The following is a 24,725-nucleotide window of genomic DNA, read 5'->3' on the forward strand; positions in this document are numbered from 1 at the left end:
CGCTCCCTGAAAGGTCTGTACATGGCCCTGTAACACAGCCAGAAAGGAAACCAAAGAAAACATAAAAAATAGGTAAAACAGTGAAAATCTTTATTTTCTACCAAAGATCATAACAAATCACATTGTCAGAGGAGAAAAGTTACCTAAGTTCATTCCACATAATGCAAGGAGAGGTTTGTCATAAAATACAACATTGCTAAATGAAAATGTTTGAGCAAGACAGGCTACTGCTGGCTATAGCTGGCTTGTGCCTTTGTGGGGCACTGAAACACATAACAAAAGCATTGAAAGTCTGAAACAAGATATATCATATTATTATGATAACACACAAACGAAAACTCATAGTTTCTATCTATTTTCACATCTCTCACGAGAAAGAAACCCTCACAGTTTAACGTCATAGCTCAGTTTATAGATTTTATTATAAACTTTATTTTAAACTTTTAAACTTTATTTTACAAACTCTTCTGTATGACCATATTTTTACTGTAATTAAAATTTTACTTACTGTATATCAAAACCTTAATGATAAATGTTAACATACAAGATGTGAAGATATACATGCATGTATTGGTATATAAAATGATATTGCATTAATACAGGAACAACATCCTTTTCAAATTACAAACTGAAATGGTATACCTCATCGGCTCAGTGAGGTAATATTTTAGTGTGTATTTAGTTGTTTTTTTTACACTAAATATGTTCAAAGTGTACCAATTATTTCAATACACACAAAATGTAACACAATGTGTTGACATTAGACATTTCAAATTAAGAATTATGTTGAATAAAATGTGATTTTATATCCTGAGTTCTGTTGAAAACATTTGTATAATGGGTAAAAATGTAAGCGTTCCAAATTTCCACAAGAAATGTCACTGAAATTTGTAGAAAAAATGAAAATAAACATAGCTTGCTTAAAAAAAATATGAATAATCTTATAGCAAAGGGGAGCTTTTCTATTGTTTTTGTGCATCTCTGAGCAATGTTCTTTCGATTGACGTTTTTTTTATGTATTTGCACTATTGTAGATAGCAATATTTACTAAAATATTCCAGATTGAGCATGGAGCCTGGTGGCCCAAAATATTTTCTTAGTGACGATTAGTGCTAGTGTGTCCCAATCTAACTACATTTGTATTTAAAAATATATATTTATTTATTTACAGGCTTCTTGATTCTTATTAGAGGAGACACCATTTGGCATTCTGAAGTTAGGATAATTTTGAGCGAATAAATGTTGTTATAGCCGATCATGGATGCAGTATTTTGAGGGAATAAATGTCTTAGCAGATCATGGATGCAGTATTTTGAGGGAATAAATGTCTTAGCAGATCATGGATGCAGTATTTTGAGGGAATAAATGTCTTAGCAGATCATGGATGCAGTATTTTGAGGAAATAAATGTCTTAGCAGATCATGGATGCAGTATTTTGAGCGAATAAATGTTGTTATAGCCGATCATGGATGCAGTATTTTGAGGAAATAAATGTCTTAGCAGATCATGGATGCAGTATTTTGAGGAAATAAATGTCTTAGCAGATCATGGATGCAGTATTTTGAGGGGAATAAATGTTGTTTTAGCAGATCATGGATGCAGTATTTTGAGGGGAATAAATGTTGTTTTAGCCGATCATGGATGCAGTATTTTGAGGAAATAAATGTCTTAGCAGATCATGGATGCAGTATTTTGAGGGAATAAATGTCTTAGCAGATCATGGATGCAGTATTTTGAGGGAATAAATGTCTTAGCAGATCATGGATGCAGTATTTTGAGGAAATAAATGTCTTAGCAGATCATGGATGCAGTATTTTGAGGAAATAAATGTCTTAGCAGATCATGGATGCAGTATTTTGAGGGGAATAAATGTTGTTTTAGCAGATCATGGATGCAGTATTTTGAGGGGAATAAATGTTGTTTTAGCCGATCATGGATGCAGTATTTTGAGGAAATAAATGTCTTAGCAGATCATGGATGCAGTATTTTGAGGGGAATAAATGTTGTTTTAGCAGATCATGGATGCAGTATTTTGAGGAAATAAATGTCTTAGCCGATCATGGATGCAGTATTTTGAGGGAATAAATGTCTTAGCAGATCATGGATGCAGTATTTTGAGGGAATAAATGTCTTAGCAGATCATGGATGCAGTATTTTGAGGGGAATAAATGTTGTTTTAGCAGATCATGGATGCAGTATTTTGAGGGGAATAAATGTTGTTTTAGCAGATCATGGATGCAGTATTTTGAGGAAATAAATGTCTTAGCAGATCATGGATGCAGTATTTTGAGGGGAATAAATGTTGTTTTAGCAGATCATGGATGCAGTATTTTGAGGAAATAAATGTCTTAGCCGATCATGGATGCAGTATTTTGAGGGAATAAATGTCTTAGCAGATCATGGATGCAGTATTTTGAGGGAATAAATGTCTTAGCAGATCATGGATGCAGTATTTCGAGGGAATAAATGTCTTAGCAGATCATGGATGCAGTATTTTGAGGGAATAAATGTTGTTATAGCCGATCATGGATGCAGTATTTTGAGGAAATAAATGTCTTAGCAGATCATGGATGCAGTATTTTGAGGGGAATAAATGTTGTTTTAGCAGATCATGGATGCAGTATTTTGAGGAAATAAATGTCTTAGCAGATCATGGATGCAGTATTTTGAGGGGAATAAATGTTGTTTTAGCAGATCATGGATGCAGTATTTTGAGGGGAATAAATGTTGTTTTAGCAGATCATGGATGCAGTATTTTGAGGAAATAAATGTCTTAGCAGATCATGGATGCAGTATTTTGAGGGGAATAAATGTTGTTTTAGCAGATCATGGATGCAGTATTTTGAGGAAATAAATGTCTTAGCAGATCATGGGTGCAGTATTTTGAGGAAATAAATGTCTTAGCAGATCATGGATGCAGTATTTTGAGGGGAATAAATGTTGTTTTAGCAGATCATGGATGCAGTATTTTGAGGGGAATAAATGTTGTTTTAGCAGATCATGGATGCAGTATTTTGAGGAAATAAATGTCTTAGCAGATCATGGATGCAGTATTTTGAGGGAATAAATTTTGTTTTAGCCGATCATGTCCAAACCAAAGCCTATCAGACTGAAACGCATCGTGTTACCAGCCACTAAGGTCAAAAAACTGTTCACAGACTTGTAGTTAAATGTAAAATATATATACAATATGAAAAGATATCAAATATACTACATATCGACTTTCAGAAAAATTACATAAAAATGTTAAGTGATATAGTTTTTTTCTATTTTTCTTTTTAGAAACTTACAAATAGACAGAAGAAAACAATCTGGTCTAATAGGAAATATTCACTAAATAGATGCATTTTTTAAAACTGAACAAAAAAATACTTTCTCCGCAGTCTAAGTTCTGCTGCGGCGCTTGGATCTGCGAACAGGTGTTGGTTCCATGCTTTTTCTCTTCCGGAGGTTTCTCTTTTCCACAGGGCTCTCTTCTTGCTCTTCATCTGATGAAAGCATGCCCACCTCAGGCTCGACCTTCTCAGGTGTAACTATTTTGCTGCGTTTTGTGGATGTACGCTGGGGTGTGGGTGTGGCCATGGGCGTGGCAGTTAACCTCACTCTCAGAACTCTCGTTACCACAGGCTGATTCTCCGTCTCCTCGACAACAGCAACTTCAGCCACCGGGGCCCCTTCCTCCTCTTTTTCCTCCTCCTCTACTATGCTCGCCTCTTCTGCCATTACATTTTCCTCCCCTTCTTCCACTGTGGGTTCATTTCCTGTTTCCTCCTCCTCTGCATCCTGTTCCTTATAATCCACAGAAGACTTGCTTCGTAAGGACTTTCGTTTGGGTGTGGCTGGTGCAACTGTTTTTGTCCTGCTCCTCGTTGCTCTAGTTTCCACAACTGGAGGAACTTCCACAACTTCCTCAAGGCTCTCTGCTACCACTTCCTCTTGGCTTGTTGTTGTTGTGGCATTCTCACCCTCTTCCTCAACAGCTTTGTCCTGGACTTTGTCTTCTACTTCCTCTGTCGTTTCTTCTGTTTTCTCTGCCTCTTCCGCTTCAACCGCTGGAGTTTCTCCCTTCTCTTCCTCTGAAGCATTACCAGCTACTTCATCTTGAGAAGCAGAAGTTACTGTTGCCTTGTCAGTATTTTTTTCCACATTGGTGGTGTCTCCTTCCTTCTTCTCTACCGCTTTAGCTGTTTCTTTATCAGCTACCTTTTCTTCTTCTGTTTCAGCAGTGATCTTTACTTCTTCCTTCCACTCTGTTTGCTCTGCCACCTCCTTTGACTGCTGTGCGATGGCTTCTTCCTCATTCGCCTCTGAAGCAGCACTCTCTGCTGGCTCTTCAACCTTTTCCTCTCCCTCCTCCATCTTATTCTCCTCAACCACCATTTTCTCCTCCACTGCGTTTTCCTCCTCTACATTTTCCTCTTCTTCAGGTTCTTTGCGGGCTCGTTTGGATTTGCGTCTTGGTGTGGCAGATCTCCTTCCTCTCCTCAGAACTTTGGCTTCCACTAATGGTGCCTCATCTTCCTCAGCTGCCACCTCCTTTTCCTCCACAACTTCCGGCACATGTTCAGCCACCTCCTCTACTTTTTCTTCCTCCTTCTCCTTTTCCTCGGCTTGCTTGCCTCTTGGTGTGAACCTACGTTTTGGAGGATTTACAGGAGTTATTTTTTCCCCTCGCCTCAGGACCCTTATTTCTACAACAGGAGTCTCTGCTTCTTCCTCAGGTTGTGAGGTCTTCGCTTCCTCAACTGGCTCTTCTACTGCAACACTTTCCATCACTGTTGCCGCCACCTCCACTTTTTCAGCCTCCTCTACCACAGCCCCCGCAGTTGTTGCTTCTTCCACCTTTTCTTCTTCCTCAGTTGTTGCTTCTTCCACCTTTTCTTCTTCCTCAGTTGTTGCTTCTTCCACCTTTTCTTCTTCCTTAGTTGTTGCTTCTTCCACCTTTTCTTCTTCCTTAGTTGTTGCTTCTTCCACCTTTTCTTCTTCCTCAGTTGTTGCTTCTTCCACCTTTTCTTCTTCCTCAGTTCTTGCTTCTTCCAACTTTTCTTCTTCCTCAGTTCTTGCTTCTTCCACCTTTTCTTCTTCCTCAGTTCTTGCTTCTTCCACCTTTTCTTCTTCCTCAGTTCTTGCTTCTTCCACAGCTTTTGTTTCCTCTTCAACCTTTTCTTCTGCCTCCAATTCATTCACTTCCTCCACCTTTTCTTCCTCCACACTCTCCACTGTTGCAGCCGCAGCCTCCTCCACCTTTTCTTCCTCTACACTCTCCTCTGTTGCAGCCGTGGCCTCCTCCACCTTTTCTTCCTCCACACTATCCACTGTTGCAGCCGCGGCCTCCTCCACCTTTTCTTCCTCCACACTCTCCACTGTTGCAGCCGCAGCCTCCTCCACCTTTTCTTCCTCCACACTCTCCACTGTTGCAACCGCAGCCTCCTCCACCTTTTCTTCCTCCACACTCTCCACTGTTGCAGCCGCATCGTCTACCTTTCCCTCCTCATTCTCCTCTTTCTCTTCTTCAGGTTCTTTGCGTGCTCGTTTGGATTTGCGTCCAGGTGTGGCAGGGGCAGGAGCAGGGACAGATTTCTTTCCTTTTCTCATAACTCTGGTTTCCACTACTGGTGCTTCTTCATCCTCTGGCTCCTCCATGTTTTCCTCTTCCTGGACTTGTTTGCCTCTTTTTGTGGCCTTAAGTTTTGGAGGAGAAACTTGAACACTTTTTCTTCCTCTCCTCAGGACTCTTGTTTCTACAACTGGAGCCTCCTCTTCCTCCTCAGGTAGTGAGGTCTTCTCTTCTTCCTCAGGTGGTGAGGTCTTCTCTTCTTCCTCAGGTGGTGAGGTCTTCTCTTCTTCCTCAGCAGGTTCCTCAACTGGCTTTTCTACCACTTCATCTGCAACACTTTCCACTGCTGTTACCACCTCTGCTTTAACTGCCTCTTCACCTACATCTGCTAGTTTTTCTACATCCATTTCACCAATTTCTTCCTCTTCTGCTTCCACCTCTTTCTTATCTTCCTCAACTCTTTCCTCTTCCTCAGTTGTTGCTTTTTCCACCTTTTCTTCCTCTGTGGGTTTTGCTTTTTCCTCCACCTTTTCTTCTGCAACACGCTCCTCTTCTATTGGTGCAGTTTCAGCTTCAGCTTCCTTCCCTTCTTCAACCTTTTCCTCTTTTTCAGGTATTTTTTCTTCCACCTTTTCTTCCACAGTAGCAGTCTTCTCTTCCTGAATCGTTTGTCCCTCCACCACCTTTTGTTCAGCAACACTCTCCTCTTCCGCTGGTGCAGTTTCAGCTTCTGCTTCGTCCACTGTTTTTTCTTCCTCCAATATTTCCTCCACAGCTTCCTGAACAGGTGCAACCACCTCCTCCACCTTTTGCTCATTTACAAATTCTGCCTCCACCTCCTCATCCTTCTCCTCCTCAGGTTGTTTGCGGGCTCTTGTGGATTTGCGTCCGTGTGTGGCAGGGACAGGAGCAGAAAATCTGCCTCTGCTTCCTCTCCTCAGAGCTCTGGTTTCCACTACTGGTTCCTTTTCTTCCACAGCTGGGTTTTTCTCCTCTGCTTGTTTGTCTCTTCTAGTGGACTTGCGCTTTGGAGTCGGAGTAGCTGGAATACTTTTTCTTCCTCTCCTCAAAACTCTTGTTTCTACAACTGGAGCATCCTCTTCCTCCTCTACTGGAGCTTGCTCTTCCGCCTCAGGTGGTGAAGTCTTCTTCTCTTCCTCAACTGGCTTTGCTCCCTCTTTCTCCTCCACTTTATCTGCCTCTTCTACCACAGCAACTTCCTCAGCTAGTTTTTCTACAGCCAGTTCAATAACTGTTTCCTCTTTCTTCTCTTCTTCCTCTTCCTTTTCTTCCACTGTGGTTGTTGCTTCCTCCTCCATCTTTTCTTCCACACTAATAGTTTCCGCTGCAGCTCCCTCAATATTTTCTTCTTCCATTCTCTCCGCTTCCTTCTCTTCCTCTATCTTTCCGTCTTCCTCAGTTATGGCTTCCGCTGCCACCCTTTCTTCCCCCGCACTCTCCACTGTTGCAGCTTCCTCCACCATGTCCTCTTCATCCATTAGTGTGGCTTTCTCTTCTGCCCTTTCCTCCTCCACTGGTTTTACTTCCTCTTTTTCATCCAAAGATTCCCGAACAGATTCAGCCAACTCCTCCTCTTCAGGTTCTTTAGTAGCATGTGTGGATTTGCATCGAGGTGTGGCAGGAGCAGAAGCAGATTTCCTACCTCTCCTCAGAACTCTGGCTTCCACTACTGGAGCCTCTTCTTCGTCTTCCTCAGCTGCCTCTTTTTTCTCTGGCTCCTCCACATTCTCCTCTTCCTCATGCTGTTTGCCTCTTCTTTTGGACTTGCGCTTTGGAGTCGGAGTAGCTGGAATACTTTTTCTTCCTCTCCTCAAAACTCTTGTTTCTACAACTGGAGCCTCCTCTTCATCCTCAGGTGGCGGGATCTCCACTTCCACAGCAGGTTCCTCAACTTTGTCTTCATCAGTTCCTGCCACATCCTTCGGAGCCCCCCCCTCCGAGGCCACATTTTCAACCCCCACTTGTGGTTGCAAGATTTTTTTCAAGTCCACCAGCACCACAGTGACTTTCTGAAGCTTGAGTGTCTGTGTTGTAATAGTTTCTGCAATTCCCTTTTCTTCCTCTACCTTTCCCTCTTCCTGAATTGTTTCTCCCTCCACCACTTTTTCTTCTGCAACACTCTCCTCTTCCAATGGTACAGTTTCAGCTGCAGCTTCAGTTTCTGCTTCCTTCTCTTCCTCCACCTTTCCCTCCTCCTCAGTTATTGGTTCCTCTGCCACCCTTTCTTCCCCCACACTCTTCACTGTTGCAGCTGCTGCTTCATCCACTACTTCCAAAGCTTCCTGAATAGGTTCAGCCACCGCCTCCATCTTTTCCTCCTCTACCTTTTCCACCTCCAACTCTTCTTCCTTCTCCTCCTCTTCCTCAGGTTTTTTGCGGGCGTCTGTGGATTTGCATCTGGGTGTGGCAGGAGCAGGGGCAAGAGCAGAAAATCTGCCTCCGTTATCCCTCTTCAGAACTATGGTTTCCACTACTGGTGCATCTTCTTCCTCAGCTGGCTCTTCCTCCGCATCTTTCTCTTCTTCAGGTTGTTTGCCTCTTCGTGTGTACTTGCGTTTTGGAGGCGTTACTGGAATGCTTTTTCTTCCTCTCCTCAGGAATCTTGTTTCTACAACTGGAGTCTCGTCTTCATCCTCAGGTAGTGAGGTCTTCTCTTCTTCCTCAGCAGGTTCCTCAACAGGCTTTTTTATCACTTCATCTGCAACACTTTCCACTGCTGTTACCAACTCCACGTTTTCTGCCTCTTCACCTAGATCTGCTAGTTTTTCTACAGTCATTTCAACAATTGCTTCCTTTTCTGCTTCCTCCTCCACATTTTCTTTCACTGGTGCAGTTTCAGCTGCAGCTTCCTCAACGTCTTCTTCCACTATCTCAGTTTCCTTCTCTTCCTCCACCTTTTCCTCTTCCAGAGTTGTTCCTTCTCCCTCCACTGATTTTACTTCTTCCACCTTTTCTTCTGCAACACTCTCCTCTTCCACTGGTGCAGTTTCAGCTGCAGCTTCCTCAACCTTCTCCTCTTCCACTATCTCCGCTTCCTTCTCTTCCTCCACCTTTTCCTCCATTGCTTCTGGTGCAGGTTCAGCCGTTGCCTCCACATCCTCCTCTTCCTCAGGATGCTTGCTGGCTCGTGTGGATTTGCGTTTAGGTGTAGCAAGGGCAGTTGTAGGGGCAGATCTCCTTCCTTTCCTGAGAACTCTGGCTTCCACTACGAGTGCCTCTTCTTCCTCCTCAGTTGCCTCTTCCTCTTCTGGCTCCTCCAGCTTCTCCACTTCCTCAGGCTGTTTACCTTTTCTTCTCGACTTGCTTTTTGGAGGAGAAACTGAAACACTTTTTCCTCCACTCCTTAGAACTCTTGCTTCTACAACTGGAGCTTGTTCTTCCTCATCTACCTCTTCCTCCTCAGGTGCTGAGGTCTTCTCCTCTTCCTCAACTGTTTTTTCTACTTCGTCATCTGCAGCACTTTCCACAACTGCAGCCTCTTCTTCCACAGCTGGCTTTACTTCCTCCTCTTCTTCCTCAGCTTGTTTGCCTCTTCGTGTGTACTTGCGTTTTGGAGGCATTACTGGAATGCTTTTTCTTCCTCTCCTCAGGACTCTTGTTTCTACAACTGGAGCCACCTCTTCCTCCTCAGGTGGTGAGGTCTTCTCTTCTTCCTCAGGTGGTGAGGTCTTCTCTTCTTCCTCAGGTGGTGAGGTCTTCTCTTCTTCCTCAGGTGGTGAGGTCTTCTCTTCTTCCTCAGCAGGTTCCTCAACTGGCTTTTCTACCACTTCATCTGCAACACTTTCAACTGCTGTTACCACCTCTGCTTTAACTGCCTCTTCACCTACATCTGCTCGTTGTTCTACATTCATTTCAACAATTTCTTCCTCTTCTGCTTCCACCTCTTTCTTATCTTCCTCAACTCTTTCCTCTTCCTCAGTTGTTGCTTTTTCCACCTTTTCTTCCTCTGTGGGGTTTGCTTCTTCCTCCACATTTTGTTCAGCAACACTCTCCTCTTCCGCTGGTGCAGTTTCAGCTTCTGCTTCGTCCACTGCTTTCTCTTCCTCCAATTTTTCCTCCACAGCTTCCTGAACAGGTGCAACCACCTCCTCCACCTTTTGCTCATTTACAAATTCTGCCTCCACCTCCTCTTCCTTCTCCTCCTCAGGTTGTTTGCGGGCTCTTGTGGATTTGCGTCCGTGTGTGGCAGTGGCAGGAGCAGAAAATCTGCCTCTGCTTCCTCTCCTCATAACTCTGGCTTCCACTACTGGTTCCTTTTCTTCCACAGCTGGCTCTTTCTCTTCCTCTCTTCTAGTGGACTTGTGCTTTGCAGTCAGAGTAGCTGGAATACTTTTTCTTCCTCTCCTCAAAACTCTTGTTTCTACAACTGGAGCATCCTCTTCCTCCTCTACTGGAGCTTGCTCTTCCTCCTCGAGTGAAGTCTTCTTCTCTTCCTCAACTGGCTTTGCTCCCTCTTTCTCCTCCACTTTATCTGCCTCTTCTACCACAGCAACTTCCTCAGCTAGTTTTTCTACAGCTAGTTCAATAACTGTTTCCTCTTTCTTCTCTTCTTCTACTTTTTCCTCTTCCTTTTCGTCCTCTGTGGTTGCTACTTCCTCCTCCATCTTTTCTTCCACACTAATAGTTTCCACTGCAGCTCCCTCAATATTTTCTTCTTCCACTCTCTCCGCTTCCTTCTCTTCCTCTACTTTTTCCTCTTCCTCAGTTGTTGCTTCTTCATCCACATTTTCTTCTGCAACACTCTCCTCCTCCTCCACTGTTGCAGCTTCAGCTTCCTCTGCCTTCTCTTCCTCTACCTTTCCGTCTTCCTCAGTTATGGCTTCCGCTGCCACCCTTTCTTCCTCCACACTCTCCACTGTTGCAGCTTCGTCCACCATGTCCTCTTTATCCATCAGTGTGGCTTTCTCCTCTGCCTTTTCCTCCTGCACTGGTTTTACTTCCTCTTTTTCATCCACAGCTTCCCGAACAGATTCAGCCAACTCCTCCTCTTCAGGTTCTTTAGTGGCATGTGTGGATTTGCGTCTAGGTGTGCCAGGAGCAGAAGCAGCTTTCCTTCCTCTCCTCAGATCTCTGGCTTCCTCATGCTGTTTGCCTCTTCTTTTGGACTTGCGTTTTGGAGTCGGGGTAAATGGAACACTTTTTCTTCCTCTACTCAAGACTCGTGTTTCTACAACTGGAGCCTCCTCTTCATTCTCAGGTGGCGAGATCTCCAGTTCCACAGCAGGTTCCTCAACTGCTGGCTGCTCCTCTTCCACTGCCTCCTCAGCCTCAACAGGTTTTGTGATACGAGTGGATCTTGGTCTGCCTGTTTCTTCGTTGTTCTCTCCTTTGTCTTCATTGGTTCTTGCCACCTCCTTTGGAGCCTTCTCCTCCATCTCTGAGGCCACATGTTCTACCTCCACTTGTGTTTGCAAGGTTTTCTTCAGGTCCACCAGCAACACAGTGGCTTTCTGAAGCTTGAGTGTCTGTGTTGCAACAGTCTCTCCAATCTCCACTCCAAGCTCAGCTTCTACTGCTGTGTCCGCCGTGGCTGTGTGAACAACATCCTGTCAATGGTTGAAAAAAGAAAAGAGTGTGTTACTTAAAAACTTCTTATGGCTGAAGGGGCAGTATTGAGTAGCTTGGATGAAAAGGTGCCCATTGTAAACGGCCAGCTCCTCAGTCTCAGTTGCTAATATATGCATATTATTATTAGTATTGGATAGAAAACACTCTAAAGTTTCTAAAACTGTTTGAATTATGTCTGTGAGATAACCAGAAATCATATTGGCAGGCAAAATCCTGAGTTGAAATCAAACCAGGAAGTGAGAAATCTGAGCTTTGTATGTATTCACCAGAGTCCCGAATGAAATCCAATTGAGATATTAATGATGTTGCACTGCCTAGGGGTTCCACTAGATGTCAACCATCAATGGAAATTATAATGAGACTTCTATGATGTTGTGGGAGTGAATGATAGCAGAATCAGTCAGGTGTCCATCAAGCAGCCATTTTCTGATCATGCTTTTTCATCATGGAAGTCACCTACGTTCCAGTGCTCACGCAGACAAGAAAGAATACTCAGGTTGGAACTTTATTGAAGCTATATGTTAAAAACATCCTAATGATTGATTCAGTACTTAGTTTGAAATGTTTCTTCGACCGGTAATATCACATTTCGAAGTTTTTGTCCGATATAAAGCTGACCAGAATTAGCGTTTGGACATGTTTACCAATGTTTACCGCTAACAATTGGACATAAATAACGGATTTTTTCAAACAAAACAAACATTTATTGTGGACCTGGGATTCCTGGTGTGCTTTCTGATGTAGATCATCAAAGGTAAGGGAATATTTATCATATATTTTCTTGTTTATGGTGACGCCATCTTTGCAGCTGTGGTATTTTACTTTTGAGCGCCGTCTCAGATTATAGCGTGCATTTCTTTTTCCGTAAAGTTTTTTTGAAATCTGACACAGCGGTTGCATTAATGAGAGATAAATCTATAATTCAATCTGTATAATTTATATTATCATCTATATTTATGATGAGTATTTCTGTTGAAACGATGGGCTATGCAAAGTCACTTGATATTTTTGCAACTAGTGAATCTAGTCGCCTCAATGTAAACTCCGATTTTTTGATATAAATATGAATTTAATCAAACAAAACATGCATGTATTGTGTAACATGAAGTCCTATGAGTGTCATCTGATGAAAATAATCGAAGGTTAGTGATAAATGTTATCTCTATTCTGGTTTTTGTGAAGCTATCTTTAGCTGGAAAAAATGGCTATGCTTATTGTGGTTTGTGGTGACCTAACATAATCGTTTGTAGTGCTTTCGCTGAAAAGCCTATTTGAAATCGGACACTTTGGTGGGATTAACAACAAGATTACCTTTAAAATGATATAAGACACATGAATGTCTGAGGAATTTTAATTATGAGATTTCTGTTTTTTGAATTTGGCGCCCTGTACTTCGACTGGCTGTTGTCATATCGGTCCCGTTACCGGGACTGCAGCCATAAGAAGTTTTAAGACTCTTCACTCCTGGACACTTGAAAAACAAAGATGAATAGTTTACCAATAATATGAATCACATACATTAGGGATGTGACAAATGAGCCATTTTCTTTTTACGTTTAAGATAACTTTTATTTGATTGTTTTTCCCGAAAAATCCATGCGTATTCACAAAACAGATGGTCTACATCGCGCCCTTCCGTGGATAGATTACATTTGTGACCCGATTCAGTATGTCGCAAGTCACGACAGGAGAGCTGTTTGAAAGTGATTTTTATTTTATTCATATCAAAATGTGTTTTTTGGCAGAAATTCCTTCTGGAACATGTGAACTTCCATGTGCCTTAATATCAAACTTGTATGCCATCTGTAAATACAAATAAAATCGTTAAATTACGAGCCTAGTTGGCCACAGAAAAAGAGAGCAACCTTCCGGCTAGCCATCATTTGCTGAGATAATGAGTGGGCTGGGCATGCCGAGAGATGAGTTTGGATTGGTCTACCATATAGCACGCGTCTGTCTATTGGAGCTGGTCAGTATGTTTAGGTACTCATGTCGAACGCAGCTTTTTTTTTTTTGTATCGCGTAGTAAAACTGCATAAACCTAATGTCAAGTTAAAGTGTACTGTTAGCTAACTAACGTTAGCTCGATGTCTCGCTAGCTAACGTTATGTGTATGCTCTCCACTTTCTGGAGGACCGAGTTTTGAAATCAGTGGAATTTTAGTATGATAGTTAAGGAGATGGATTAAACACCAGTCTGGATTACATCGTGAAACTAAGGCAACCATGCATGGCATCAGACAGGAGACGCGTCCAACCATGATGTATACTGGTAAGATTACATGTTTCTAATGTTGACAGAAAGTGGTTTCATTTCAAGTGTACTGTTAGCTAGCTAACGTTAGCTAGCTGGGTCGCTAGCTAACGTTATGTGTATGATTTTATTCTTCGTATCTCAGACACATTTGCTTGACTAGTTATAGCCATATAACCTGGCTGGTTAGCTACCTGCAGATTTATGCAGGGTAGTAACGTCATGAGTTGTGATTGTGGTCCATTGTTTAACTAGCTAGCTAGCTACATGTCTTAACAAACGACTCCACTCTAATTTTGACAAAGTATTTTCATTTCAAGTTAAAGTGTACTGTTAGCTAGCTAACGTTAGCTGGCTAGCTAACGTTAGCTGGCTGACCAAACCTTGCACAAAGTATCAAAATACTAAAATACTACTTAAACAGGACTCTTAAAGAATTTAATTTAAATGTTCATTTGATTTTTTGATCACAGAAAAAATGAGAAAATATGAAAAAATAAATAAATAATGAAATTATTGAATGAAATGAAATTATATAAAGCAGCCCGTGAAATCATATGCCAGAGAGTAGCCACAATCGGCCCGAGCTCCAAGTGATACATTTGTGCCAGATAACACCGGAATCGGCCCGAGCCCAATCATCATCAAGAGACATGCTGGACTCTATGTCAGAGAGGTGTTTTTGGGACCACATCATGTTTATTGTCCTGCTAATAGCCCTTGTGAAAACATGTTTTCAAAAGGCCTCCAGGGCCGACAGAATTTCCTTACTATCCCCCCCTTCCACTTGCCTCTTCCATTCATTCCCATAGTAATTTGTTATGGTTTGCAGTGCAAATGAGGGCATAAACTGGGTCAAGACGCCAGCAGATTAAGTAGACCTTTATGTAGTAAAAAAGGTTAAATAAAAATCAATAAATAAGACCTACAACACTTTTAACAGCACATTATTCAACACCAGTGAGACTCATGTCGCCTACGGTAGGCAGTATATCTAAAAAATATTTGTTTCAACTCTACATGTAGGTGTCCTTATTTAAACCCGATCGAACTTGTTGCAACTAAAATGTAGTTGAAATCATCTGCATGTTTGCGTGGCATGGATTGTGACTCCATTTCGTTCCTCACCCTCTTCAACTCCATCAATGCCGCCTGACTTTCCAATGAAGTGGCTCTCCGCCAATAATTACATTTAGATGATTGGATTATTCTAAATTAATATCTAAGGGGCATTTTTCGTTAGGGCAAATCTGATCTCTGAGAATATCTAAGGGGCTTTTATATAATTATAATGCAGGGTTAATAATAATAATAATAATAATAATAATCGCTTTGTTTAAAAAATAATGATATTGGAGATGATTTCATTTCAAATAACCGAAGGTGAGCGATTGCAATCTGAATAAAGGGAAAAAGGCAATTTTTGAACATGTGGTGAGTCATCCTTACTCATTTGTAAATAAAGCCTGTTTGTTATTTAGAATTATTTATTTCTGTTTTTAAAAGGGAGAGAAACCAAAAGCCCACCGTGCCTATTTTTTGTAAAATTGTCAATCCACATGTCAAGTAATATTTCCCCATTGTATTACCCAAGTTCTCGCTTAAGTCCAGGACCACCGACAGTTTATGTTGTTCTTGCCTGATGCAGGACTCTAGTGCCAGAGGGAGACTCTCAGACTGAAAACGTATCCATTAATTGCCACAGTTCAGACTGCCGATAGATCAGCGTTCGAACTCCCCCTTGTGATAGTGTGGTGCAATGACAGAATGCCACCATCTACCACTAACAGTCGCAGCATAAACTCGTACCTTTAAAGGAAGAACCACTGTACATTTTCCCTGACACCCAAAAGTACTTGTTACACTTTGAATGATGATGATGATCGGGACAAGTTAGTTGTTGTTTTGAGATGACTGCACTGTGATTCGAATTTTGTGAGGAAAAATATTATATTGTTTATCGGTTAGGGATTTTGTCTTAACTTATTATGGCTGCAGGGGCAGTATTGAGTAGCTTGGATGAAAAGGTGCCCAGAGTAAACTGCCTGCTCCTCAGTCCCAGTTGCTAATATATGCATATTATTAGTCTATTTGGATAGAAAACACTCTGAAGTTTCTAAAAATGTTTGAATGATGTCTGTGAGTATAACAGAACTCATATGGCAGGCAAAAACCTGCGAAAAAATCCAACCAGGAAGTGGGAAATCTGTGGTTTGTAGGTTTTCAACTCATCGCTTATCGAATACACAGCGGGATATGGGTCATTTTGCACTTCCCATCTTCCACTAGATGTCAACAGTCTTTAGAACCTTGTCTGATGCTTCTACTGTAAAGTGGGGCCGAAGGAGAGGGGATTGAGTAAGGTCTATCATGAGCTGAACATGCGCTGACCATGCGCGTTCATGTGAGAGCGAGCTCTGTTCTATCGCATTTCTGAAGACAAAAGAATTCTCCGGTTGGAACATTATTGAAGATTTATTCAATACATCGTTTGATATGTTTCTACTGACTGTTACGGAACTTTTTGACATTTTGTCTGCTTTTAGTGAACGCGCTTCGTGACTTTGGATTTGTTTACCAGACGCACTAACAAAAGTAGCTATTTGGACATATATGATGGACATTACCGAACAAATCAAACATTTATTGTGGAACTGGGATTCCTGGGAGTGCATTATGATGAAGATCATCAAAGGTAAGTGAATATTTATAATGTTATTTCTGACTTCTGTTGACTGCACAATATGGCGGGTACCTGTATGGCTTGATTGGGCTCTGAGCGCCGACCTCAGATTATTGCATGGTTTTTGCTTTTTCCGTAAAGCTTTTTTGAAATCTGACACAGAGGTTGTATTAAGGAGAAGTGGATCTAAAATTCCATGTATAACACTTGATCTTTGATTAACGTTTATTATGAGTATTTCTGGAAATTGATGTGGCTCTCTGCAAAATCACCGGATGTTTTTGGAACTACTGAACATAACGCGTCAATGTAAACTCAGATTTTTTTATATAAATATGAACTTTACCGAACAAAACATACATGTATTGTGTAACATGAAGTCCTATGAGTGTCATCTGATGAAGATCATCAAAGGTTAGTGATTCATTTTATCTCTATTTCTGCTTTTTGTGACTCCTCTCTTTGGCTGGAAAAATGGCTGTGTTTTTCTGTGATTTGGCGGTGACCTAACATAATCGTTTGTGGTGCTTTCGCTGTAAAGCCTTTTTGAAATCGGACACTGTGGTGGGATTAACAACAAGATTACCTTTAAAATGGTATTAAATAGTTGTATGTTTGAGGAATTTTAATTATGAGATTTCTGTTGTTTGAATTTGGCGCCCTGCACTTTCACTGGCTGTTGTCATATCGATCCCGTTAACGCGATTGCAGCCCTAAGAAGTTCAGTAAGGATCCCAATTTCGTTGAAACGTTTGAACGTTTAAACGTTCACACCCATAGTATACATACCTCAGCTAACTCCTCTTTGTCGGATTCAGCAACAGCAGCATCTCCTTCTTTATTCTCTTGCTGATGCTCTGCCATTGGCTTCTCTTTGGGAGTCTCCACCTCGATCCTATACCACACAGAAATATATCCTCAATCCTAAACCATACAGACATGCCAAAGTGAATTACCTTAAATTAGACAATAGCTATTTAACTGAAATAGCTATGAACACAAAAAAAGCAATATTCCCATTCTCTGTTACCTGATGACTTTCTCTGATTTGTGTTCCTCAGGCTGCTTCTCTGACTCCTCGACAAAAGCAACCTCAGTCACCGGGAAGCCTTCCTCTTTTTCTTTTTCCTCCTCCTCTACTACACTCGCCTCTTCTGCCTCTACATTATCCTCCCCTTCTTCCACTGTGGGTTCATTTCCTGTTTCCTCCTCCTCTGCATCTTGTTCCTTATAATCCACAAAGGACTTGCTTCGTAAGGACTTTCGTTTGGGTGTGGCTGCTGCGACTGTTTTTGTCCTGCTCCTCTTAGCTCTAGTTTCCTCAACTGGAGGAACTTTCACAACCTCCTCAATGCTTTCTGCTTCCACTTCCTCTTCCTCCTGGTTTGTTGTTGTGGCTTTCTCTTCCTCAACAGCTTTTTCCTGGGCTTTGTCATCTACTTCCTCCTCTGTCGTTTCATCTGGTTTTTCTGCCTCTTCCGCTTCAACAACAGTTGGTGTGGATTTGCGTCTAGGTGTAGCAGGGGCAGGAGGAGAGGCAGATGTCCTTTCGCTCCTCAGAACTTTGGCTTCCACTACTGGTGCCAGTGCTTCTTCTTCCCCACCTGCCTCTTCCTCTTCAGGTGGTGAGATCTTCTCCTTTTCCTCAGCAGATTTCTCAACTGCTGGCTGCTCCTCGTTCACTGTCTCCTCCTCAGCCTCAACAGGTGTTCTGAGATGAGTGGATCTTGGTCGTCCTCTTCTTTTCTTTTCCTCCTTAGAGGGTTCTTTGGCTGCTGAAGCTTCCTGAACAGGTTTAGCCAACTCCCCTTCCTTCTCCTCCTCTTCCTCAGGTTCTTTGCAGGCTTGTGTGGATTTGCGTCTGGGATTGGCAGGAGCAAGAGCAGAAAATCTGCCCCTATCTCTCTTCAGAACTATGGTTTTCACTACCGGTGCATCTTCATCTTCCTCAGCTGGGTCTTCCTCCCCTTCCTTCTCTTCTTTGGGTTGTTTGCCTCTTCGTGTGTACTTGCGTTTTGGAGTCGGGGTAGCTGGAATACTTTTTCTTCCTCTCCTCAGGACTCTTGTTTCTACCACTGGACCTGCCTCTTCCTCTTCAGGTGGTGAGATCTTCTCCTTTCCCTCAGCAGGTTTCTCAACTGCTGGCTGCTCCTCGTTCACTGTCTCCTCCTCAGCCTCAACAGGTGTTCTGAGATGAGTGGATCTTGGTCGTCCTCTTCTTTTCTTTTCCTCCTTAGAGGGTTCTTTGGCTGTTTCTTCTTTGATCTCTTCTTCGTCTTCATCGGTTCCTGACACCTCGTTTGGAGCCTCCTCCTCCATCTCTGAGGCCACAGTTTTTTTCAAGTCCACCAGCACTGCAGTGGCTTTCTGAAGCTTGAGTGTCTGTGTTGTAATAGTTTCTGCAATCTCCTTTTCTTCCTCTACCTTTTCCTCCTCCTGAATTGTTTCTCCCTCCACCACCTTTTCTTCTGCAACACTCTCCTCTTCCACTGGTACAGTTTCAGCTGCAGCTTCAGTTTCCGCTTCCTTCTCTTCCTCCACCTTTTCCTCTTCCTCAGTTCTTGCTTCCTCTGCCCCCTTTTCCTTCCCCACACTCTCCAATGTTGCAGCTGCTGCTTCATCCACTGCTTTCTCTTTCTCTACATTTTCTTCCAAAGCTTCCTGAACAGGTTTAGCCAACTCCCCTTCCTTCTCCTCCTCTTCCTCAGGTTCTTTGCAGGCTTGTGTGGATTTGCGTCTGGGATTGGCAGGAGCAAGAGCAGAAAATCTGCCCCCATCTCTCTTCAGAACTATGGTTTCCACTACCGGTGCATCTTCATCTTCCTCAGCTGGCTCTTCCTCCCCTTCCTTCTCTTCTTTGGGTTGTTTGCCTCTTCGTGTGTACTTGCGTTTTGGAGTCGGGGTAGCTGGAATACTTTTTCTTCCTCTCCTCAGGACTCTTGTTTCTACCACTGGACCTGCCTCTTCCTCTTCAGGTGGTGAGATCTTCTCCTTTCCCTCAGCAGGTTTCTCAACTGCTGGCTGCTCCTCGTTCACTGTCTCCTCCTCAGCCTCAACAGGTGTTCTGAGATGAGTGGATCTTGGTCGCCCTCTTCTTTTCTTTTCCTCCTTAGAGGGTTCTTTGGCTGTTTCTTCTTTGATCTCTTCTTCGTCTTCATCGGTTCCTGACACCTCGTTTGGAGCCTCCTCCTCCATCTCTGAGGCCACAGTTTTTTTCAAGTCCACCAGCACTGCAGTGGCTTTCTGAAGCTTGAGTGTCTGTGTTGTAATAGTTTCTGCAATCTCCTTTTCTTCCTCTACCTTTTCCTCCTCCTGAATTGTTTCTCCCTCCACCACCTTTTCTTCTGCAACACTCTCCTCTTCCACTGGTACAGTTTCAGCTGCAGCTTCAGTTTCCGCTTCCTTCTCTTCCTCCACCTTTTCCTCTTCCTCAGTTCTTGCTTCCTCTGCCCCCTTTTCCTTCCCCACACTCTCCAATGTTGCAGCTGCTGCTTCATCCACTGCTTTCTCTTTCTCTACATTTTCTTCCAAAGCTTCCTGAACAGGTTTAGCCAACTCCCCTTCCTTCTCCTCCTCTTCCTCAGGTTCTTTGCAGGCTTGTGTGGATTTGCGTCTGGGATTGGCAGGAGCAAGAGCAGAAAATCTGCCCCCATCTCTCTTCAGAACTATGGTTTCCACTACCGGTGCATCTTCATCTTCCTCAGCTGGCTCTTCCTCCCCTTCCTTCTCTTCTTTGGGTTGTTTGCCTCTTCGTGTGTACTTGCGTTTTGGAGTCGGGGTAGCTGGAATACTTTTTCTTCCTCTCCTCAGGACTCTTGTTTCTACCACTGGACCTGCCTCTTCCTCTTCAGGTGGTGAGATCTTCTCCTTTCCCTCAGCAGGTTTCTCAACTGCTGGCTGCTCCTCGTTCACTGTCTCCTCCTCAGCCTCAACAGGTGTTCTGAGATGAGTGGATCTTGGTCGTCCTCTTCTTTTCTTTTCCTCCTTAGAGGGTTCTTTGGCTGTTTCTTTTTCTTCTTCATCGGTTCCTGACACCTCCTTTGGAGCCTCTTCTTCCACCTCTATCTCTGATGCCACATTTTCTACCTCCACTTGTGGTTGCAAGGTTTTCTTCAGGTCCACTAGTACCACAATGGCCTTCTGAAGCTTGAGTGTCTGTGTTGTAACAGTCTCTGCAATCTCCTCTCTAAGCTCAGGCTCTACTGCTGTGTCCTCTGTGGCTGTGTGAACAACATCCTGTCAATTATTGGAAAAAGAAAAAGATAGTGTGTCACTTAAGACTCCTTACTCCTGGACACTTGTTTTACGAATCGTATGAATCACATTTGTACCTCAGCTAACTCCTTTTTGTCAGATTCAGCAACAGCAACAACTTCTTTATTCTCTTGCTGATGCTCTGCCACTGGCTTCTCTTTGGGAGTCTCCACCTCGGTTTCAATATCCTCAATCCTAAACCATACAGATATGCCAAAGTGAAAGACCTTAGTTTAGGCAATAGTTACAGTACCTTCAGAAAGTATTCACACCCCTTGACTTTTCCAACATGTTGATGTGTTACAGACTCAATTTAAATTTGGTAACACTAACCTAACTGACTGTCACACCCTGATCTGTTTCACCTGTCTTTGTGATTGTCTCCACCCCCCTCCATGTGTCGCTCATCTTCCCCATTATCCCCTGTGTATTCATACCTGTGTTCTCTGTTTGTCTGTTGCCAGTTCGTCTTGTTTGTCAACCCAACCAGCGTTTTTGTGTGAGCTCTTGCTTTTCCCCGATCTCTTATCTCATCCTCCTGGTTTTTGACCATTGCCTGTCCTGACCCTGTACCCGCCTGCCCTGACCCTGAGCCTACCGTCCTGTACCTTTGCCCCACCTCTGGATTACCGACCGCTGCCTGACCTGACCCTGAGCCTGCCTGCCGTCCTGTTCCTTTGCCCCTGTTGCTGTAATAAACATTGTTACTTCGACACGGTCTGCATCTGGGTCTTACCTTGATTCCTGATACTGACAGAGTGAAAAGAAGGAAGCAGGTACAGAATAAAAAATATTCTGTTTGCAACAAGGCACTAAAGTAATACTTAAAAAATTGTGGCAAAGCAATTCACTTTTTGTCCTCAACACAAAGTGTTATGTTTGGGGCAAATCAAATACAACATATTACTACCACTCTCCATATTTTCAAGCAAAGTGGTGGCTGAATCATGTTATGGGTATGGTTATAATTGTTAAGAACTGGGGAGTTTTTCAGGATAAAAAAAATGAATGGGGCTAAGCACAGGCAAAATCCTAGAGGAAAACCTGGTTTAGTCTACTTTCCACCAGATACTGGGAGATTAATTCAGCAGGACAATAACCTAAAACACAAGGCAAAATCTACAATGGAGTTGCTTACTAAGAAAAAAGGTGTATGTTCTTGAGTGGCCGAGTTACATTTTTGACTTAAATCTGCTTGAAAATATATAGCAAGAATTGAAAATGGTTGTCTAGCAATGATCAATAACCAATTTGACAGAGCTTGAAGAATTTTTAAAAGCACAATGTGCAAATATTGTGAATCCAGGTATGCAAAGCTCTCAGAGACTTACCCAGAAAAAGACTCACAGCTGTAATCACTGCCAAAGGTGATTCCAACATGTATTGACTCAGGGGTGTAAATACTTATATAAATTAGATATTTCTGTATTTCATTTTCAATAAATGTGCTAAAATGTCTAAAAACATGTATTCACTTTGTCATTATGGGGTATTATGTGTAGATGGGTAAGAAAGAATATATATTTAATCAATTTTGTATCTAGGCTGTAACACAAGAACATGTAGAACAAGTCAGCAGGTATGAATACTTTCTGAAACCACTGCATTTAACTTTTCATGTTTTACTGTATTTCATAAACACTTGAAACAAAGCAATATTCCCATTCTCTGTTACCTGATAACTTTCTCTGATTTGTGTTCCTCAGGCTGCTTCTCCGTCTCCTCAACAACAGCAACCTCAGCCACCGTGGCCCATTCCTCTTGTTCTTCCTCCTCTACTATGCTCGCCTCTTCTGCCACTACATTATCCTCCCCTTCTTCCACTGTGGGTTCATTTCCTGTTTCCTCCTCCTCTGCATCTTGTTCCTTATAATCCACAAAGGACTTGCTTCGTAAGGACTTTCGTTTGGGTGTGGCTGCTGCGACTGTTTTTGTCCTGCCCCTCTTAGCTCCAGTTTCCACAACCGGAGGAACTTCCACAACCTCCTCAATGCTTTCTGCTTCCACTTCCTCTTCCTCTTGGCTTGTTGTTGTTGCAGCCTTCTCTTCCTCAACAGCTTTGTCCTGGACTTTGTCGTCTACTTCCTCCTCTGTCGTTTCATCTGTTTTTTCTGCCTCTTCCGCTTCAACAACAGTTGGAGTGGATTTGCATCCAGGTGTGGCAGAGGCAGGAGGGGCAGATCTCCTTCCTCTTCTCAGAACTTTGGCTTCCACTACAGCTGCCTTTACTTCTTCCTCAGCCACCTCTTCCTCCTTCTCCTCTTCCACAGGTTGTTTGACTCTTCTTGTGGACTTGCGTTTTGGAGTCTGGGTGGCTGGTACACTTTTTCTTCCTCTCTTCAGGACTCTTGTTTCTACCACTGGAGCTACCACTTCCTTTTCAGGTGGTGAGATCTTCTCCTTTACCTCAGCAGGTTTCTCAACTGCTGGCTGCTCTTCTTTCACTGTCTCCTCCTCAGCCTCAAAAGGTTTTATGAGACGAGTGGATCTTGGTCTCTCTCTTCTTTTCTTTTCCTCATTAGATGATTCTTTTTCGGCTGTTTCTTCATCGGTTTCTGCCACCTCCTTTGGAGCCTCCATCTCCTCCACCTCTGAGGCCACATTTTCTACCTCCACTTGTGGTTGCAAGGTTTCTTTCAGGTCCACCAGCAACACAGAGGCTTTCTGAATCTGAAGTGTCCGTGTTGTAACAGTCTCTCCAATCTCCTCTCCAAGCTCAGGCTCTACTGCTGTGTCCTCTGTGGCTGTGTCAATGACATCCTGTCCAAAAAAAAAAATTTGAAGAGAGTGTGTCACTTAATAAGACTCCTTACTCCTGGACACTTGAAAAACAAAGATTAATTGTTTACGAATCGTATGAATCGTATTTGTACCTCAGCTAACTCCTCTTTGTCGGATTCAGCAACAGCAGCAACTTCGTCTTTATTCTCTTGCTGATGCTCTGCCACTGGCTTCTCTTTGGGAGTCTCCACCTCTGCTTCAATATCCTCAATCCTAAACAACACAGACATGCCAAAGTGAATTACCTTCATTTAGGCAATATCTATTTAACTGTTCATGTGTTTTACTGTATTCCATCAACATTTGAAACAAAGCAATATTCACATTCTCTGCTACCTGAGGACTTTCTCTGATTTGCTTTCCTCTAACATCTTCTTGCGTTTGAGGCCGCTGCTCCTTCCTCTGGTTGTAACCGGCATTTCTTCATTCTCTGAAAACATTCACCACAATTGGCGTTAGGAAGAGAAAAGTCTAATTGTTAGATTTTGTATGTTATCGTGAAGATCCAGTAAATGAATCAACCGATACTTGCCTTTTGTCACCCTGACCAGTGTAACTTCCTCCTATGAACAGAGAAATGTGATTGTAGACCATGTGTTAAGAGTGAATCAGGTATAATTTTATGAAAGAAAAACATAATTACATTGTACACATTGATGTAGTGGTACAAAAAATATATGTGGGTCAACTCGGATCGCCGGTCGCAGTAAAAAATGTATGCTCCCTATAACTTTCAATGCATTTTTCCCCAAAAGGTGGGTAAACTGTCTTGTAAAAAAAAGAGGTGATTAAAATACTATATGCCAATCCCTCAGCCATGGTTATAACAAGCAATATCTGCTCTGCTCCGTTCAGAATCACCAGAAAAGGCGATCCAATTTCACCTTTGCTATTCTTATTATCCCCTGGCCCAGGCAATTCCTCAATCAAAGGAAATAACACCGATGTACAGATACACTTCATCTCATTATACGCAGACCATATTTGACTATATCTCTACTGGTACAGGGTGCTATGCTATTTGACTATATGCCAGTGTTGAGGTACGGAACTGTTGTTTTTACTTTACCTTCTATAACGGTAGTTGAATGTTTGGTTTGTTAAATGTGATACACAACTATGGTGCGTATAATGTCCCTTTTATACTTTACTCCATTTGCTACTTGTGTCATCTCTCTCCCTCTTGCTGCTGCATGCCACTACAAACCACACCAAGCCCTGCCTCCTGTCACTCAAAAGGGAGAGAAGTTGTTCGACCACGGAGTCACGAGTACCTTCTTGCCGTTCACTCTGCATGGTCAGATGGACGCAACGACGCCTGCTCACGCTCTTCCCCCCTGGCGCTCGCTGCCCTGCATTACGCACTCCTGCCACCATGATTACGCACACCTGCCTTCCCTCGTCATGCCCATCAGCGAATTATTGGACTCACCTGGACTCAATCACCTGTTTATTACCTCCCCTATATTTGTCACTTCCCCAACTCTGTTCCCCGCTGCTGCATCGATTGTCTTACGTCTGTGTTTTAACCGGTTCTGACGCTGTTCCTGTCCTGTTTTCATGTCTGTTCCGAATAAATGTTGACTCCCTGTACCTGCTTCTCTTCTC

The 24,725-nt window shown here is 42.8% G+C and overlaps 2 protein-coding genes across 2 annotated transcripts in view; both read right to left on the reverse strand.

Moving 5' to 3' along the window:
• On the reverse strand, positions 1 to 23,541 carry LOC120063419 (titin-like). The gene is made up of 7 exons (XM_039013787.1): positions 23,454 to 23,541; positions 23,210 to 23,330; positions 22,012 to 23,096; positions 20,414 to 20,531; positions 17,113 to 20,318; positions 16,872 to 16,977; positions 1 to 11,124 (listed from the first exon to the last, which is right to left on the reverse strand). The coding sequence occupies exons 1-7, from the start codon at positions 23,534 to 23,536 to the stop codon at positions 3,385 to 3,387; spliced, it is 12,459 nt and encodes a 4,152-aa protein (XP_038869715.1). The 5' UTR covers positions 23,537 to 23,541; the 3' UTR covers positions 1 to 3,384.
• The window catches only part of fam169aa (family with sequence similarity 169 member Aa), a 9,044-nt gene continuing 7,859 nt past the window's right edge, over positions 23,541 to 24,725 (reverse strand). The window contains exons 8-9 of the mRNA XM_039012994.1: positions 23,646 to 23,680; positions 23,541 to 23,547 (exon numbers count right to left, since the gene is read on the reverse strand). Of these exons, the coding sequence (XP_038868922.1) occupies positions 23,541 to 23,547; positions 23,646 to 23,680 (42 nt within the window). The remainder of the gene's footprint in view (positions 23,548 to 23,645; positions 23,681 to 24,725) is intronic.

This window comes from Salvelinus namaycush, chromosome 18, assembly GCF_016432855.1.
Source record: "Salvelinus namaycush isolate Seneca chromosome 18, SaNama_1.0, whole genome shotgun sequence".
In the NCBI taxonomy this organism is placed as follows: domain Eukaryota; kingdom Metazoa; phylum Chordata; class Actinopteri; order Salmoniformes; family Salmonidae; genus Salvelinus; species Salvelinus namaycush.